The sequence below is a fragment of the Hemitrygon akajei genome, chromosome 7, assembly GCF_048418815.1.
Source record: "Hemitrygon akajei chromosome 7, sHemAka1.3, whole genome shotgun sequence".
Lineage (NCBI taxonomy): Eukaryota > Metazoa > Chordata > Chondrichthyes > Myliobatiformes > Dasyatidae > Hemitrygon > Hemitrygon akajei.
This window is the reverse complement of record NC_133130.1, coordinates 159,637,288-159,655,252: the sequence shown is the minus strand read 5'-3', so window position 1 is coordinate 159,655,252 and position 17,965 is coordinate 159,637,288. Positions and strand designations below refer to the sequence as shown.

The 17,965-nt window shown below is 43.6% G+C and overlaps 1 protein-coding gene across 2 annotated transcripts; it reads left to right on the top strand.

The window, feature by feature from the left end:
- Nucleotides 1–1,051: 1,051 nt before the first annotated feature.
- Nucleotides 1,052–13,386, top strand: asb6 (ankyrin repeat and SOCS box containing 6). 2 transcript variants are annotated; one of them, XM_073052335.1, is made up of 7 exons: nucleotides 1,052–1,500; nucleotides 3,477–3,678; nucleotides 4,604–4,779; nucleotides 5,259–5,365; nucleotides 6,585–6,693; nucleotides 6,783–6,869; nucleotides 10,498–13,386. In XM_073052335.1, exons 2-7 carry the CDS (start codon nucleotides 3,557–3,559, stop codon nucleotides 11,178–11,180), a joined length of 1,284 nt encoding a protein of 427 aa, XP_072908436.1. In that variant the 5' UTR covers nucleotides 1,052–1,500; nucleotides 3,477–3,556; the 3' UTR covers nucleotides 11,181–13,386. The 2 variants fall into 2 exon arrangements, with proteins under 2 accessions (XP_072908436.1, XP_072908437.1); XM_073052336.1 differs by lacking the exon at nucleotides 1,052–1,500 and adding an exon at nucleotides 1,538–1,886.
- Nucleotides 13,387–17,965: the final 4,579 nt, after the last annotated feature.

Sequence of the window (17,965 nt, the reverse complement as noted above, 5' to 3'; positions counted from 1 at the left end):
CAAACCCCACCCCCCAACCCCACGTTCACCTCACACCAGGGGCAGCTTGCAACGGCCAAGTAACTTGCCAAAGCTTTTGGAATGCGAGAGGAAATCAAAGCACCGGAGGAAATCCACGCCTTCACACGAGAATGGGCAGACAGCGCCAGCAGTTTGGACTGAGCCATGGTTATTGGAGCCGTGCAACAGCAACTCCACTAGTTATGCATGTGCCACCTGAACAACCTTTCCAGCTCGAGTTTCATTGTCATTCAACCATACATGAATACCCATCAAATAACCACATGAAACAGCGTTACTTCAGGGCCAAGGTGTGAAATACAGTACCAACATACACAGCTCAGGGGGCATACAGCAAAAAAATATATAGTCCCTGAGTCCATGAATGTTACAGCAGTCTGCAGTCAAGCACAGTATGACTTGTCTTCTGCCAAGTGAACACCGGGGGGCAGCACTGACTCCAGCTTAGATACTGCCTGCACCACTCTGCCTCTGGCACTCCAGTGGAGCGTACTGACTCCAACGCCTCTCTCCTGGGCAGCTTAAACAGGCGACAGCGCGGCTTGAGGCCCAGTTCAACCAAGGCCACGCAGCTTCCCCCACGTCCTCCCCTGCCATTCACCAATAAATCAGTGAATCATGCTGCAGCATTTCACATCAACAATGTCCAACAGGGTCTTACGATCATAAGAAAAGTGACTAAGATGATAATTTGCTGTTAGATTGCACGTTGACACCTCCACAGCTTCTCTGACGCGGGCAGCCGCACAATCTGCACCAAGTTCAGTTCCTACAGTTCTGCCAATGAGCAACTTGCTGATGGGGTAGACCTGTAAATTCTTAATGTCCAGCAGGATCTTGTGATCATAAAAAATACATTTAAAAAAGACAGCAACACCTTTGGTTGGCCCCATAGAAGCTGTTGCAACCAAGCAGCCGCCATCGTGCTGGAAACTTCAGTTTGCATTAAAACTGGCCAATTCCTGTGAATGATTATCAATCTGTAACTTCAATCCAGTTTCCCTTTGTGCAGCAGACTGGTCGGGTGGACTCTAGAATCAACTTGAACTGATGAGGTCTTCCAGCATTTTCTTTTTATACCAGTTTGGAGTAATACCTAGGTCTGGCATTTTAGTCGCATTTTTATTTCCTTCTCACGTCATAGTGGATGTTTCTAGGCTGGCCTCAGCAGGAATTTAAAGATAAGATGTTAGAGGAAGTGATGGAGGTGTGTACAATTAAAACATTTAAAATACATTTGGACGGGTAAGTGCAGAGGAAAGGTTTAGTAGAAGATGTATTAAACGCTGGAAAAAGTGACTACCTCAGATAAACAACTTGGTTAGCAAGGACAAGTTGGGCCGAAGGGCTTGTTCACCGTGCTGAATAACTGTCCGACTGTATATACAGGGCGGAACAAAGAAACTCGGAACCTTTGCGCGCAATTGTCGGAAGTGTGTTCGCCCGGTGGAATGAGTCGGTGCGCATGTAGTGGCGAAGGTGAGTGAATCTGGTCGCGAATCACCGGGAAGTTGGTGGGTGGAGGGACCTGGTCATCTGTGATGACCGGTACAGATGACCTGGTTATCGCTGGTGACTGGTAGAGAGGTCGTGGTTATTGTAGGTGACCGGTGAAGGAGTTCTGGTGATCGGTAGAAGGGTTGTGGTTATCGCTGGTGGAGGGCAGAGAAATGCGCCGAAATTGAGTGTGATGCTGCATTGTTCGAATCTGACAGGGTGTTACTCAGTTTCTGGAAACAAACATTGAGAGGAAGAGAATCGACAACAATTATGTTGAATGCCTTAAATAGAGGAAGGGAATCTGAATTAACATTCTTCCCCAGACCCGAACCATGGACTGGGATAATAAGCTTCTGATTTGTGAGGTCAGAGTTGTAGGTATAACTGAGTAAACCTCCGTAGTATGCTTGTTGCTGACATAAATTCCCTTACTCCCAAATTTCCTTAGACATGTCTAATTAAAAACATTCTCGTATGTCCCAATGCTATGGTGTTAACACTTGTTTAAAGCACCTGCATGCCTGTCTGTTGTTACAGAATCAGCCTGAAGTTCCAAAAAAAAAGGAGAAAGGAAGATTTGCGTGTATCAAGTAGTTGTCTGAATCTCTGGAAGTATTTTCTAGCCTAATTAAGTACTTTTGAAATGTAATTACTCTTGTAATGCAGGAAGGAAGTACACACAGCAAGCTACCCCAAACAATTTGTTAGTCAGCTGCTGACAGAAAATAAAAGCTGCAAGCTACTGCTAGTAAACCCAGATCTGTGATATTCCTAGATTTTTTCACTGTTTTGCAGGTTATCTTTGCTGTTTCAGTGGAGGTTGTATGTAACCTATTCATTTTTTAGAGTAATTGAAGTGAGATATTGTGGGAGTGTCCGTTCTCCTTCAAAAGGGTGATCTGTGCCCTCCTGTATGCTCTGAGGCATGAATTACTAACAGTGAATACCACCAGTGTTTTCCATACTTCTCCGGGATAACCAAACAGTGATATCCTTTCCCAGGCCAACACCCTCAAATCTGAAACCTAATTCCATTCAGCTGGTTCAATCAACAGACTCCCAAAACAAACACTTTATTTCAAGCTCTGTCATGTAAAGATTACTGGGAAGAAGTGTGTTAAATAAATAAATAAATAAATAAATAGATAGATAGATGATCCTCTTCCTCCCCCCCCCCCCCCTTTTAAAAGTTGATTTGCAGCCTGTGGTCAGTCAGTGTGAAGGAGTATTTGGGATGCAGAAGCTCAGTATAACTGGTAGAATGAGCACCCCACCAACCAAGCTATTTGCCACTGGCAGAGTCTGTGGGTCCCACATTTTGTTATCCGCCACTTCAGAACACCACAGAACTATAGTGGTACTGAGTCAACCTCAGTCCTGAGGGAGTGTCGAAACATTGCAACTATGGGCATGTTGAAGGAGAATTTTCAACTGGGTTGTATTCCCCCCCCCCCCCAAACACTTATTTCAAACAAGAAATGAAAAATGGTTAGTCCATACAGCATCTGCCATTCGTTTAGATCATGATGCACCTGATCTTTGGCCTAGGTATTTTCCTGCTCAGTTTCTATGTTTATTGTTTCTCAGCACTATAGCAATCTAAAGTTGATGGTAACTGAGATTAACAACCTTCTAAGGGAAAAAAACTCTTTCTTGTTGTTAAAGCAGTTATCACCCAATCTGAGATTTTGTGACTATGCCCCCACCCCTTTCAAAGACTGGTCTGTTAGAGAAATGACTTACTGATCTTTATTCAGTGAGATCTCAAGTACTTTCCTCAGTTCCCTCACCTAAATGGGCAAAATTTTGTAACAGTTTTATTTTGTTTTCAAATTTGCCTTCTGAGGAAAGTGTGTATTTTGCTGAACACACTCTCACACATTGAGTCAGAATATGGAACAATTGGAACTACACCATGAATATATTTGAATTCTCCTCCTTTATTTGTGTCTTAGGTCTTGACCTTGTTTCCCATTGCTGCAATGCAGAGGATGACCTTTACATCAAGTTGTACTAACGGGTAGAATTGGAAACCATGCCCTACTTGCACGGATTTCGACGAATTATCTTCGAGTATCAGCCTCTGGTCGATCAAATTCTCAGGGCTGCAGGGTTGCAGGAACCAACTGGAGAGGCTGGTGAGGAAAATCCAACCAGGTGAGTTAATAGAATTAGAATTTCTCACAACACGAGGGAGTAAAAATCTTTATGTTGCATTTCCATTGCTATGTACAAACAATAAGGAAGGGAAATGTTGCCCAAACACTAGATTACATAAGTAATTATGTTGTATATGTGTGTATAGTCAGATACAATGTGCAGTCAGATTTGCAATCAGATCGGTATGTATTGATAAATCTAATGGCCTGGTGAAAGGCACAACATATGTTGTGGGGTGTAGAGAGGTTTCCTGAACACAGCAGATAGCTTCATAGTCTTGTTGCAAGCAAATGTTGGAGAATTTGTTAAAGTTCTCTCAGCAAATGATTTTTCTTAAGTTCTGACAGTTGCTTGGTTAGGCTCCACAATTTCAAGGTGAATCATTAAGCTGAGCCCCTTTCTGCCATCACAGGAGAATGCAAATGATCCGTGGCCCTATTTTGGGGGGGAGGAAGGGGGGATTCTCTCCAGGATCCAACACTTACCATGGTCAGCATCACTAAGAAGTTTGCTTACATGATCTCATTACTGTTGGTGGGACTTTTTGATGATACACATTTTTGACAACACATTTCTTAAGCAGCAACATCTTCCCTTCATTACTTGTAAAATGCAAAGGAGTGCTCTGAGCTCTTTGTGAGAGTTTTAGGATATGATTGTTAGTGTATTTGTCAGTACGTGCATGAAGGATTTCAGAACAAATTTCAGTAAGTGCACTTACCAACTGGTCAGACTTCTGATGGAATAACACAAGGGGCTGAATGATCCCTCCTGTTCACAAAACAGGTGTTGAATTGAGTGTTGGTATTGAATGTGAGAAGTCCATGGTCCACAATATTTTTTTCTGATGACAAACAAATTTCCTCTGCGCGAGATATATCCAGACATCCATTTGGTTAAGATTTCTGTGATCGGGTTACAGCGAGGTTCCTGTGACTGCAGCGGACACGGTGGCACTGCAGGGACTGCTGGAGAGAGAGGCGCAATCGCCCTTCTACGTGGAAGCTGTCAGCTATGCGTTGTTTAAAGTGGCTGAGGCAGGTCTGATCACTGCAGCTGAGAAACTGCTGACACACGGAGCTGACCTCAACTTTGAAGGTTAGTCTACATCCTGAAAGCGGGATATATTTCAAATATATTTATGCTGTTTGCCTCATGTGGTAGAGCTCCCATTTCCAAGTGTTTGTCATGTACAATTTCTCATTAATGATAATTCTGTATGTATGGCTTTTGGTTCTGATCTCCCTAAATGGAAACAGTTTCCTTATGTCCACCTATCAAACGTGTTTAATTTTGACGATGTACCGTGCTAATCACAAATACGGTAATCTGTGCATTTGAAAGCCTAGACTGGTTAACTCTCAGCATTGAGATTCCTGGTGTGAGCGCACCAGGCTGTTTCCTTACTTTAACCAGTGGAATGTGATGTTTTTCTCTCATGGCCTTTACTGTAACCCAACTGGTTAGAGTTTTATGTCGTCGGCATAAAGTGAAATCAGAAGTAAAGAGTGGATTGTGCTGACTGGTTCTGGTGGACCTTGGTTTCATGTTGGAATGGTCTCTTGTGTTTTCCATAGATCCCGTTACATATTACTCAGCGTTGCACATAGCAGTTCTGCGCAACCAGCCCGACATGGTAGAACTGTTGGTCCGACACGGAGCAGACATCAACAAGAGAGACCGGGTAAGCAAGAGACATTTAGTCTAAAGTTCCAAAATATCTCATTGCTGGTTCTATCACCCCTCTCATTCGCTGGCCTACACTGACATTTGCTTTACTTCCTCGGCTTAAAATTATTATTGATCTTTTCAAATCCCCTCCATGGCCTCTCCTTTTCCTGTAGCACTAAAACTGCTGAGGAATCTTCACTCCTTCAGTTCTGACCTCTTAGACATCCCTGATTTCCTTCTAATTCCATTAGCAATTGTCCTGTCAGCTGCCAATAAAGAGATTTTCTCAATAAACTTGCCTGTTTCTCTCTCCTCCGAGCTGCTTGTTAAAGCTATCTTTGTCCAAGTTTTATTTGTGATAGTGGTAATTACTCCATGCATGACTTCGTATCAAATACAGTTAAATCAATGGCTGTGGATTACCACAGGGCATTTTGTCACACTGACAGCAATATATAAAGACAAGTTGTTAGTTCAGTGAACGGTGCATTTCAATGGTAAATTGAATCAGAGTGTTAAACTCCATGGCTCTCTTGTCAGATTCAAAACCAGCCATTTCCTTTGGTCCAGTTCACAAACACTCAGCTGGGTCTCGACTCAAAATGTCTGCTCTTAATTTCCCACCACAAATGCGGCCTGACACCCCGAGTTCCTCCAGCAAATTCTTTTTGCTCCAGATTTCAGCATCTACACTCGTGTGCCTCATGGCTTATCCGTTTTAATATCACTATCTTGTTCCTCCTGCACATTTTTACCTTTTTGTCAAGAAATTTATCTGCCCCTGCTTAAAAATGTTTTATGATTTGACCTCCACACCTTCTCTAATTGATAATTATTTGTGTTGTATTTCCCCAAGATCATGGACTAATGATGGGGAGGGAGGTGGAGGTTGGTGAATACCTGTTACTCAGGATAATGTTCCCTTTTTGACATGAGTCAGAGCCTTGGCTAGTGCTCCAGGAGGAGATCAGATGGAACACAGTATCTCTGCAGTTGCTGACTTTTGGATTAAGCAAACTGCCTGTGAATATTCTCTCAGGTTAATGCCATGTTACTATTTGATAAAAAGTATTTGGAACCTTCCCACTTGCAAAGCAGTTGACACGTTTTCCAATGTTATAACAGTGAATATGCTTTAGTAATTATTAGCTGCGAAGTGTTTTGGGATATCTAAAGGGTGAGAAGGTGCTGTACAAATGTGGGTTCTAACAATCTCCTTTCCCCCGGTGTAGGTTCACTGCAGCAGCCCACTAGACCTGGCCAGTGAGGAAGCAGAACGTCTGCCATGCCTCCAGCGGCTTCTTGATCTCGGTGCCAATATAAATGGAGTTGACAGGACTGGTCAGCCGCCTTTTCCTGACTTGTTCATTTTAGAGGTTTTCATTTGCCCAAAAATCATGTGTTATATGTGTCTGTCTTCTCTCTGTCAGGAAAATCTGCCTTGCTGCATGCTCTGGCCAGCAGTGATGGAGTACAGGTACACAACATCGACAACATCAAGCTGCTCCTTGAGAGGGGTAAGATAAGTTCTACTACTTTCCCTGATTTCCAAGCTGTAAGCTTTACTAGTGAGACAGTGTTGTGGATACTGTCGCTCAGCATCCTAGAGTCGGGAACTCTCAAGATCTTTTCGCTTCCCTTCCCCTTGTGCCAACAGTAAGTTCAGGCCACTGATGTTGTTAAAGTATTAGTGCTATTGTCACATTTGAGATCATTTAGATAAAAGATATCGGATCAGAATTAAACAGTTTGGCCCATTGAGTCTGCTCTGTTCAATCATGGCTGATTTTATTGTAATCCCCTTACCTATCAAGAACCTATCAATCTCTGCCTATTAATGGAAACATCCTCTCCATATCTATTCCATCAGGCTTTTTAATACAATGAGGTTCTCCACTCATCCTTCTGAAATCCATTCAGCACAGAGCCAGAGACATCAGACGTTCCTCATGCATTCCTCAATGACTTAGCCTCCACAGCCTTCTGTTACAATAATCCCACAGTTTCATTATACTGAGATTCCTCTTCATCTCTGTTCTAAAGGGATGCCCTTTTTCTGAGGCGTTCCCTTAGAGCAGGGATTTCCCAACCTTTTTTATTAACCGAGCGATCCATGGACCCCAGGTTGGGAACCTCTGACTTAGATCCTAGACTCTCCTATCAATGGAAACATTCTCTCCATCAGGCCTTTCAATACAATGAGATTCTCCCCTCATCCTTCTGAAATCCATTCAGCACAGAGCCAGAGACGTCAAACGTTCCTCATGTGTTAAGCTGTTGACTCCTGGGAACCTCCTCTGAACACTCTCCATAGCCAGCACATCTTTCCTTAGATAGGGGCCCAAAATTGTATTCCAAATGAGGTCTGGCCAACACATTATAAAGCTTCAGCAGTTCATCCTTCATTTTATATTCTAGTCCTCTCCAAATGAGTACAGCTGCAATTGCTTTCTTTACTACAGACTCAATCTTTAAGGAATCCTGTGCACCAAGACTCCCAAGTTCCTTTGCACCTCTGATTTCTGAATTTTCTTCCCGTATCTGCACCTTTATTCCTCCTACCAAAGTGCATAACCACACGCGTCCCAACACTATTCCATTTGCCACTTTTTTGCCCCCACTTCAAGCCTGTCCAAGCCAGATTTGGGATGTCTAGGTTATAAAATACGCTCACTGAATTCTAAACTTTCCGAAGATGGAACCAGAGAAAAGGTTGCTCAGAACTACTTAGAGCAGTGTTTCTGAGATTTATTTTCTGCATGGGCTCATAATCCCAGATAATGTACTTTGGGATTCCTGAGTGATGGGATACATCTAACCCCAGACCCCTAGGGTTCCATTTTATTGCTGTGGTTTGGAATTAGGGTCTTCAGCTCCTTAATGGCATGTGATGTGAATATATTCAGCTGAAGATGGACATTTGATGATGGGAACCTGTGGAGGAAAACAAAATGGATAATCACCCAGCATTTCTTTGATATGGGTACTAGGAAAGGGCCTGTAACATCAAGAAGGGTCCCTCCCACCCACCCTGCTCATAGACTGTTTGTCCCACTCCCATCAGGGTGGAGGGTATGTAACATCCATACCTGAAACACCAGACTAAAACACTTACTTTCTCCAAGGAGTAATACTGATCAGCACTTCCACCCTCTAACCCACCCTTCTACACTCCCATCACTACTACTTTATCATTTCCTATCAGAGTTACCTCCTGTGTCTAGTGTCACTTTATGGACATACAAACAGTCTATGCATATAAGTTATCTTAGGTATTTATATTTACTGTGTTTTTTTTATTTATTGTTTTTTTGTGCCGAGTAGCATCCAAAGCAATAGTTATTGTTCTCCTTTACAGTTGTGTACTAGAAATGACATTGAACAATTTTGATACTCATGATACTCAGAGTCATAGGGAACTGCAATGCAGGACCAGGCCATTTGGCCCATCTGATCCATGCTGAATGATTATTCTGTCTAGCCCCATTAATCTGCACCTCCCATCCATGTGCTTATCCAAACTTCTATTAAATATTGAAATTGAACCTGCATCCACCACTTCCACTGGCACCTCGTTCCACACTCCCACCACCCTCTGAGCAAAGGTTACTCAGTGAAGAATTCTTATGCTGGTTTCTGCTTTTGCTGATGATGGGCCGTTTTTAAAACTTTTTCTTTAACACTCTAAATGTCCGTTATTGTTGATGACTGCAGAGCATTGATTAGATTCGTTGGTTGTAGGATAACTTAGTGTTATTTGTTTTATTTTGAAGTGTTGCGACTGTTGTAGAAAGTGCCACAGTGAGCTCCGACAAACGTGGAATGGGAAATGTTGGGGAATTTACCAGCAAAGTGTAGGATGAGGCTAGCAGTTAGCCAGGGAATATTTGGAGTGAGGTTTTACAGATAAATGAATTTAAGAATACTCACTAATCTTGATGACGTGGGATAATTTCTTCACAGTCAAGCTGAGAAAAATTCAGTGCTGCTGCGGCTGTCTACAAATTTCAGAACAAAAACCTGCCCATTCTATTCAGGCTCGCGCTTCATTGAAGTGGCTGAGGCACTGGCAAAGGGAGGCCATTCAGCTCTTTGAGATTGTTCTGACTTTTAGTTAGATCATGGCTGACCTCATTTACCCACCCTTGCCAACATCACTTAATACATTTATCTATTGATCTCAGTCATGGAAGCTGTAATGGCTCCTCTACAGCCATATGCTTTCAGCTTTATACTATTGAATGCTTGGAAAAGCTGCTTTGAAGTTTCACCTCCGAATGCCCTAGTGTTAATTTTAAGATCATATCCTGTCATTCCTCATTTCCCCCAAGCAAAATGGTTTCTTAATAACTTTTTAGGATTAACATTTTATGTTCGATCATTTCTCAGTAGTCTAAACTCAGTGGAATACAAGCTCTGTGTGCACTTTTTCTGTTATTTTATGTCTCTTATTCAAGTATTACGTATTCATTCTGGTGAATTTGTGCTCCATCCTGTCAAAGCCGATGTATTGTTCCTAATGTACAATGGCAGAACTGTGAAGAATGCCAGAAAGTGTCTGAAAAGTTTTTGTACAACTTAAGGGTGACATTCTTCCTTTGTATGTCAGTCCCTTTTAAGGTAAGAGCGAACAGTTCATGAGATGATCGCCAGACAGCTTTGACCAAGTGATACTTTAACTTAACTAAGATCACCAAAATGTTAGATGCTCATTATCACATTGATGTTTGTGGGAATTTACACTGTGTAAGTTGGATTACTTCATTACAACAGGCATGACACAAGTATTGTCCTGTAAAATGGTTTGAGATGTTCTGAACACGAGATTCTACAGATGCTGGAAAGCTTGAGCAGCACACACAAAATGCTGCAGAAATTCAGTAGATTGGACAGCATCTGTGGAAAGGAATAAACAGTCGATGTTTCAAGCCAAGTCTGCCCCCTTCCTTTCCAGTGCTGACGAGGGGGCTCAAAACATCGACTGTTTGTACCCAGCCACAGACACTGCTTGACTTGGTGAGTTCCTCCGGCATTTTGTGTGCGTGTGTTGCTAGGAATGTCCTGCGCTACTGAAGATTCCAGTATGCCTCTATCTTTTTTTAATAATCAAAACGTCAAACTTAAAGTCATGTGTTTGCCTCTCAGGTGCAGATGTGAAAGCAAACATGATAGATGGTGACAACGTCTTCACATTCATTGTATTTCTTCTGGGTGAGACAGAAGGTAGAGACCAGACCGAGACGGAAACCCTCAGGCATTTCTGCTTGCATGCCACCCAGCTGCTGCTTGCCCATTCTGCTCAACCCAATGCATGTCAACCTGAAGATTCCCTCATCTACACCTGCATTAATCAGTTTGAAGTTCACCTCCCGATCATACAAGTTCTCCTGGACTCAGGGGCTTCCAGCCATTGCCCTGACCATGGCCCGTCCTGCTGGTCCGGATTCACACTTCTCTTTGAGAGACTGCGTACACTGCTAAACGAACCTGAGACGGGAATCACACACCAAGAAGCCTTGCGCCGAGCGGGAGTGGCCTTGGACCTAATTTTGGGCAATGCAACGCGTCCCTGGCTGCCTTTAGGCTGGGAAATCAAACCCACAGCTTACTCCGTCTACACAGACCAAGTACTGGCATTGTCCAGGCCCCTGAAGCTACTGGAGTTTTCTCCAGCCTCACTGAAGCATCTGTGTAGAGTGGACATCCGACGACTTCTGAGGCCCGTACCTTTGGATCCTAAGGTGAAAGCCTTGCCACTGCCAGACCGGTTGAAGTGGTTTTTGTTGATGGAAAATAGTAAGAATGAGGATGAAATCATGCAACAGTAAAGGCAGAGGGCAACTTGGCAGCGATTTAAGACTAGTCATTGTCTGGGGCAGAGCTCTGGATTTCTGCTGTTGGGCTGAGGTTGACTTTCCAAACCCAACACAATTTGACTTCTTGAACAGTATTGAGGTATGAGACCACAAACAGGCTCATGGAGAAAGAGACTCTGCTGACATTGGTACACAATCGATGTACAGATAGACTAGTGAAGTCCAGACATGAATGATAATTTCTGTACCATAGCTTACATCAACTAGTTTGAAGACTTTAATATTTCTGCAGCAATTAATTCAACTCACAACTGGTAATTGTAAGATTTCTACGCTTGATCTAAGATAGAGATTAGATGCTACATGTGAAATTCTATACTTAACAAAAAAAACTACATTGAATTATTCCCAGGAGTTTGCATTCCATTGTCTTCCAATTGAAATAGGGAATGTGTGGGCAGGTGAAATATCCGGTACCAAAAAGGTTAAACTGTTATCTGCATAGTTGGACTAGGCTGGTGCTCAGTGTCCGGATGGAGGGGCCAACAAAAATAGTTGGAGGTGTGTCAGGATGTTAAACTGAGAATAACATTGGCTCTTTCACTGCTCCTTCACCCATTCCAAGCATTGTGCGTCTTTGTGTCTGTCCTGAGTAACATTCAACCCATCACAAAAATAAATCCACATCTTTGCTGTACACAAAATGCCCGTGTTTTCCAACCTGATTACAGGTTTCTGAACTGCAAAACCCATGTTAGTGTACATGGCATTTTGCTTTTGTACAGCATTCACCCACCTGTCTGGCAGTCTGGTGTTTGAAAGGTCTGTTGCGTAACAGGCCAAAGATGGAAATATCCAGCAAATTGAGTAGGAATGGGACTACAGCAGGAGAGAACTTCTGCATTACAACTTATTTAAGATGCTGGCAATTCTTAAGGCGTTAAATCACCAGCACTGTAGCTGGTTTAGTTCTGCCACCCTGCAGGTGGTGTTGAGATTAGACAGGCAAGGGGTAGTGCCTGCCCCTTTCACCCTATATTCTGAAATTAGATTGTTCTATGTTGTTAAGTCTATAGGGTGATCAAGTTTCGATAAGTACAAAGAATCAAACAACCTTGCTTGTGGAGGACAGGGAACATATTACACATTTCCCATATGAAAACAGCAATTTGTTTAAATTCATATGTTGTGTGTTGTTTTGACGAGATTTACAGTGTTTTTGATGCACGTTGAGTGATGGAAGGGAGCAAATTGCTTAAATGTTGAGGCTGTCAAACCTGTGGAGAGGGAGCAGTTAGCTTCAAGGCATAGGGTAGTAAATTATCCTTTGCTATCAACCTTGGCTGTGGAGGGGATTGCAGGGGTGGAATGGGGGACTATAAACATTGGAGGGGCTGTTTGCTCAGATCAGCCAAGTCCTGTTCTCCATCTCCCTTTGGTGCTCCCACCCCCCCTTTCTCCCTAGGCCTTCCATCCCATGATCCTCCCCCTTCTCCAGCTCTGTATCCCTTTTGCTAATCACCTTCCCGGCTCTCAGCTTCACCCCACCCCCTCCGGTCTTCTCCTATCATTTCGCATTCCCCCCCCCCCCCCCCACTTTCAAATCTCTTACTATCTTTCCTTTCAGTTAGTCCTGACGAAGGGTCTCGGCCTGAAACGTCAACAGTGCTTCTCCCTGTAGATGCTGCCTGGCCTGCTGCATTCCACCGGCATTTTGTGTGTGCAGCCAAGTCCTGATGGTTTTGGCCCATTGCTAAGTGGATTTGAGGTTTAAGGGTACTGAGTAGTGCTTTGGGTGATGGATAGTCCAGATGGGTGTATTGCCAACAGTTATACCCCATTGTCAGAAAGAGCTAGGTGACAAAAATAGTAGGGTGTATTACAGACTGCTCACATTTCAAGGTACCAAATGAGAGATGGTGTCTCCCACCCACCAGATATTGACCCTAAGCTGGAATTATTAACTTCAAATCCTCAAACAATGTATCTTTCGATTTAAATGGCATTTGTTTAATTTATTGGAAGCAGATATTGCTTTGGTAAAAGTTGATTTTTAATTATCTTTTGTAATTATGTGAAAATGGACCCGCTCCTGTGTTTTGACCTTTGATCCCTTTCTCAAAATTTAGTATTTTTTTCATAAACTATGTAAATGTACAATAATTCAGAAGCACAAACTGCAGTCAGAATTGTTTTAATAAATATATTTCTGATTATGCATAGTGTGTACTCTTGAAAAGGCTTAAAGCATAGATTGGAACCTCTAAAACTTAGCTTAAGGATTCTGGGCTTGCTTGCAGTATAACCTTTCCTCATGAGTCCTTTTTCAGATGTTCCACACTTACGTTTTGCTTAGGACATAAATTTGAACTTTGGAGACGATCATTCAGCATCACTGAATCATGGACAACTGGAAGGCCAGCATGTTTTGGATAGACCACACGGCCTTTCTCACTAGGTTAATGGTCTTGCAGTTGATATCTGCCTTCTTTGCTAAGAGTGTTGCCCTTGCTGCAGTCTCAAGATTCTAAGCAAGTTCAAAGACAGTGATAAGAACCATCCTCATCACTATCCAGACTAAACATCCTGGTGTCATCAGACCAATTCTAGTAATGAGGCATTTTGACAGATCGTATTGATCCCTTTTCCTTCCGGAGCATTTTGGGACAGTCGGTGTCAAAGGGAATTGTCCCTGCGTTCGGCAAGCATCAAAACACTCATCTCAGTAGGCCAATTGCCTGTGGAAAGGAAAGTACAACTTTAATTCAAGATATTGATTGATTTGCAAAACTAAAGCCTGAATTAAAGGGTTGAGAATGCAATGCAACATTTGGAAGAGAGAATGAAAGATTGTGCTGATCAATGAACTGATGAATGGAAGCGTAAATGTGGGATTTTTTGGAGAATAAAGAGTGAAGAATGTTTCAATGTAAGGATCTGTTAAGGCATAGTATTAATTACCATGTAATTAGTCACAATACTTAAGAGTGAATTGGGTGAAAATAGCAGCTAAACTTGAAGAGACCACTTCAGTAGAACGCTGGCTAGGCGTAGTGGACTAAAATTACAAAGCCCTGCTGTGTAGTCTCCATGTCTGAGCATCCATATGACAGTTGGTAGCAAGAGGAAGGTTTGAGTGCTGGCAGGAGAAGTATCTTGCTCCCTTTCTCTTCCTACCCTCCATCCCTTCTCCTTTTGTATCATCCCTACAGACCAGCTGAAAACTGCTGGTTTAAAATTTTTTTGCATTTCCCCAGATGCAGAGTCAGTGGTTAGCTGATGAAGCTGTGGCAAGGCATAGATAGCAAGTTCTACGTCCAGCTGGTGTTACACTTTCTTAGAATTCTGTCCTCTCTTGGGAACCATATTAATTCAGTACTGCAGTCTTTATTCAGCGCTTCATTAGTTTTTAATGCATTAAGCTCAGTGCCCAGAGCTCTTTGATGCTCTCTGTTTCCCTCATTCTCTTCTCTTTAACCCACTCCATCTATTCAGAAATTCTGTTCCCTTCTCCCTGTGGCTACAATCTTCTATCAAGTGAAGTGACCTAGCTTCATCAGCCTGTAGTCCTATGCATTGGACTATCACTAACATCTGGAGGTCCATCAGCCATGTGACATTAGAATGCCAGGGCAGATACTACTGTCCACCTTATTCTCAGACACCACCAACCCAGCCCATATTGTCCTTTATGCAGATAATTCCTTACCACTTTCATGACAACTTTTGAGGAACTATGAGGTGAGTATGATAAGATTATCAGTGAGGTGTCCTGCAGCTCTCAAAGGAAAATACATTTTCTCTACGCACATCAAGCAAGTCCTTGCAGTGTTAAGATATTTTCACCATCTTCTATTAAATATGAGCAAAGTGTCATATGGTAGTATTTACTCTTTGTTGTAAGTATGAGTCCCACAGAAAAGAACAAACGAGAAAATCTGCAGATGTTGGAAATCCAAGCAACTCACACAAAATGCTGGAGGGAAATGAGCAGGCCAGGCAGCATCTGTGGAAAAAAAATACAGTTGATGTTTCAGGCCCAAACCTTTCCGCAGGACTGCCCTACCAAAGGGCTTTGGCCTGAAACATGAGATTCTGCAAATGATGGAAATCTTCAGTAACACATAAAACGCTGGAAGAACTCAGCAAGTCTGACAGCATCTGTGGTGGGGAACAAACAGTTGATGTCTTGGACTGAGGACTTTCATCAGGACTTGCTTGTTTTTTCTTTCCTGTATTTTTCAACTAAGCTACTAGGATGTACTGAGGTTAGAATTGCTTCTTTTTTTTTTGGTAGTTAATTTCTTTCTCCTTTGTGAAGAAGTTTACTCACAAGTATAATAATTTAGGCTTCATTCAATGATTCACTGAATATAGATGAAGTTGCATTGTGGAAATAAGCTTTGCAGATTGGAGACGGACTAGTTGTCTGTGCAATTCATCTCCTCTCCCAGATGGATCTTAATCAATGGCCAGCTATTATTGCCACCATGTAGCTTCTAACAAAGGCAGCTTGTATTATTTCTGACACCATTTTTTCCAGTTTTCTTTCATAGAAAGTTCTGTGCTGGACACCTTTTCTCATCTGCTCAGACTCCTTTCTCCAATACTCTCCCAGTTTCCCACATATCTTAAAGTGTTAGCTTAACCAATATATTTGCCTAATTTCTCATTTGCATCACATCCTGTTCACTCACTGCCTATGACTCTGGCAATAAATTGATTTAAAATTTACATTCTTATGTATTCATCTTTCCATAACATGGTCTGCACTGCTCCCTGTTACTACTGATGATGTGGATGCAGTGAGGACCTCCAAGTACCTGGGGGTACACCTGGATGACAGACTTGAGTGGGGCACCAACACAGAGGCTGAGTACAAGAAGGGCCAGAGTCACTTCTGCTTCCTGAGGAGACTGAGGTGGAGTATGCAGGCCTCTCCTTCACACGTTCTACCAGTCTGTTGTCGCCAGCACAATCTTCTATGCTGGGGCAATGACATCAACACGGGTGATGCCAACAGGCTCAATAAACTGATTAGAAAGGCTGGCTCTGTTATAGGAGTCAAACTGGACACACTGGAGGCTGTGGTAAAACAAAGGACCTTACAGAAAATCCTGGCAATTCTGGGACAATGTTCCTCACCTTCTGCATGCCACCTTGGCTGAAAAGAGGAACATTTTTAGTGATAGACTAAGACAACTGTGTTGCTCCAAAGAGTGCTCTGTGAGGTCATTCTTACCCTCAGCCATTAGGCTCTATAATGAGTCAACCTCTGGCCAGGGAAGTGATGACCCCCTCTTGTTAGACTGTGGCAACTTATTTCTTATTCTTTCTACTTCTCTTCTAATATTTGTATTTGCGCACTCGTAATGCTACTGCGACACTGTAATTGATCTAGTTAGGAGCCGTCAAACAGTACAGGGGCCAGGTACCAGGGGTGAAGGGCAGGATGATACATCCAAAAGGTTCACGGGGAGCTCTGATCCACGGCCTTACGGGAGAGTACGGCTCAGTAGCACCCTTGCAGAGGGACATACTGAGGATCTGCGGATCCTTCTGTGCTGGTCTGCGTGACAGAAATGCTTCAGACTGCACAGTTTCACACAGCGCCGTGTTAGATGACAGTAAGCGGGAGAAATTGTTCCTGAAAGGTTGAGCGTGTGTTTTCAGGCTCCTGTGCCTCCTCTCTGGTGAGAAAAGGGTATGTGCGTTGGTGGTGGGAGTCCTTTAACAATGGATCCCGCCTTTTCGAGGCATCGCCCTTTGAAGATGGCCTCGATTGTGGGGGAGGCTAGTGCCCAAAATGGTTCATAACCCTCCGCAGCTTTTTCCGATCCGGTGCAATAGCCCTCCCATACCACAGGCTAACGGAACTGTTAGAATGCTTTCCACTGTGTACAGGTAGAAATGTGTTCTGTTGGACTGGCTGGGCCCAGGGCTGCTTCTAGCTGGAAACATGAAACACTCTGAGGAACAGCATCGTTACCCTCATCTACGGGGAGAAGGAGGGGGGTGACCTCAAGAATTGGAGACCCAGCTAGCTGTTGAATGTAGATTACAAGATCCGGGCAGCACAGGTTCAAGTTAGCCCGAGGACAGGTGATCCACTCGACCAAACCCGTGCTGTACCTGGCAGGAAAATCTTTGGCTGCTCGAGGATACCATCATCTACGTGCAGAACGGGGACGTGGGTGCTTGAACCAGGAGAAAGCTTTCCACAGGATGGTCGTGCTCTCCAAAACGGTGTTTGGGTAGGGAATCATGAATTGGATCTAACTGCAGTGTGCACAGGCTGCAATAGCGTAGTCCAAATCAATCAGCGGGAAACAGCTTCCCGATCGACTGTGGTCAGGCGGGGCTGCCCACTCTCCCGGTCTTGTTTGTGTGTTGTATAGAACCCTTTGCGTAAGCTGTCAGGCAGAACACTGGGGCTTGGGGAGGGCCTGGTCATCAGGTGTGAGGTGCCCTTTGGCCTACTGTACTCGGCTCATTCCCCGCTCCTGTGGCTTGGAAATCACCCGGACCATCTACCGGATCTTCTGGGGAGTCAAGGTGGAGCGAGTCGACGGGTCACGATGCGCAGGTACTGGAGAACTACACAGTGTCGCCCGCACCCTGATGATTCCCCTCGTGAGTGCCTGCATCAGGCTGTGTGTGGGCCCTAAGAACGTAGGACCGAAATGCTTCTACGTGCCGAGCACGGTTCTATCTGGCCCCGTTAGTCAGCCTGATGTTGTCGCACTACCTGTCCTTCGTGGAAAACAAATTGCAGACCATCACCTTTGACCACAAGT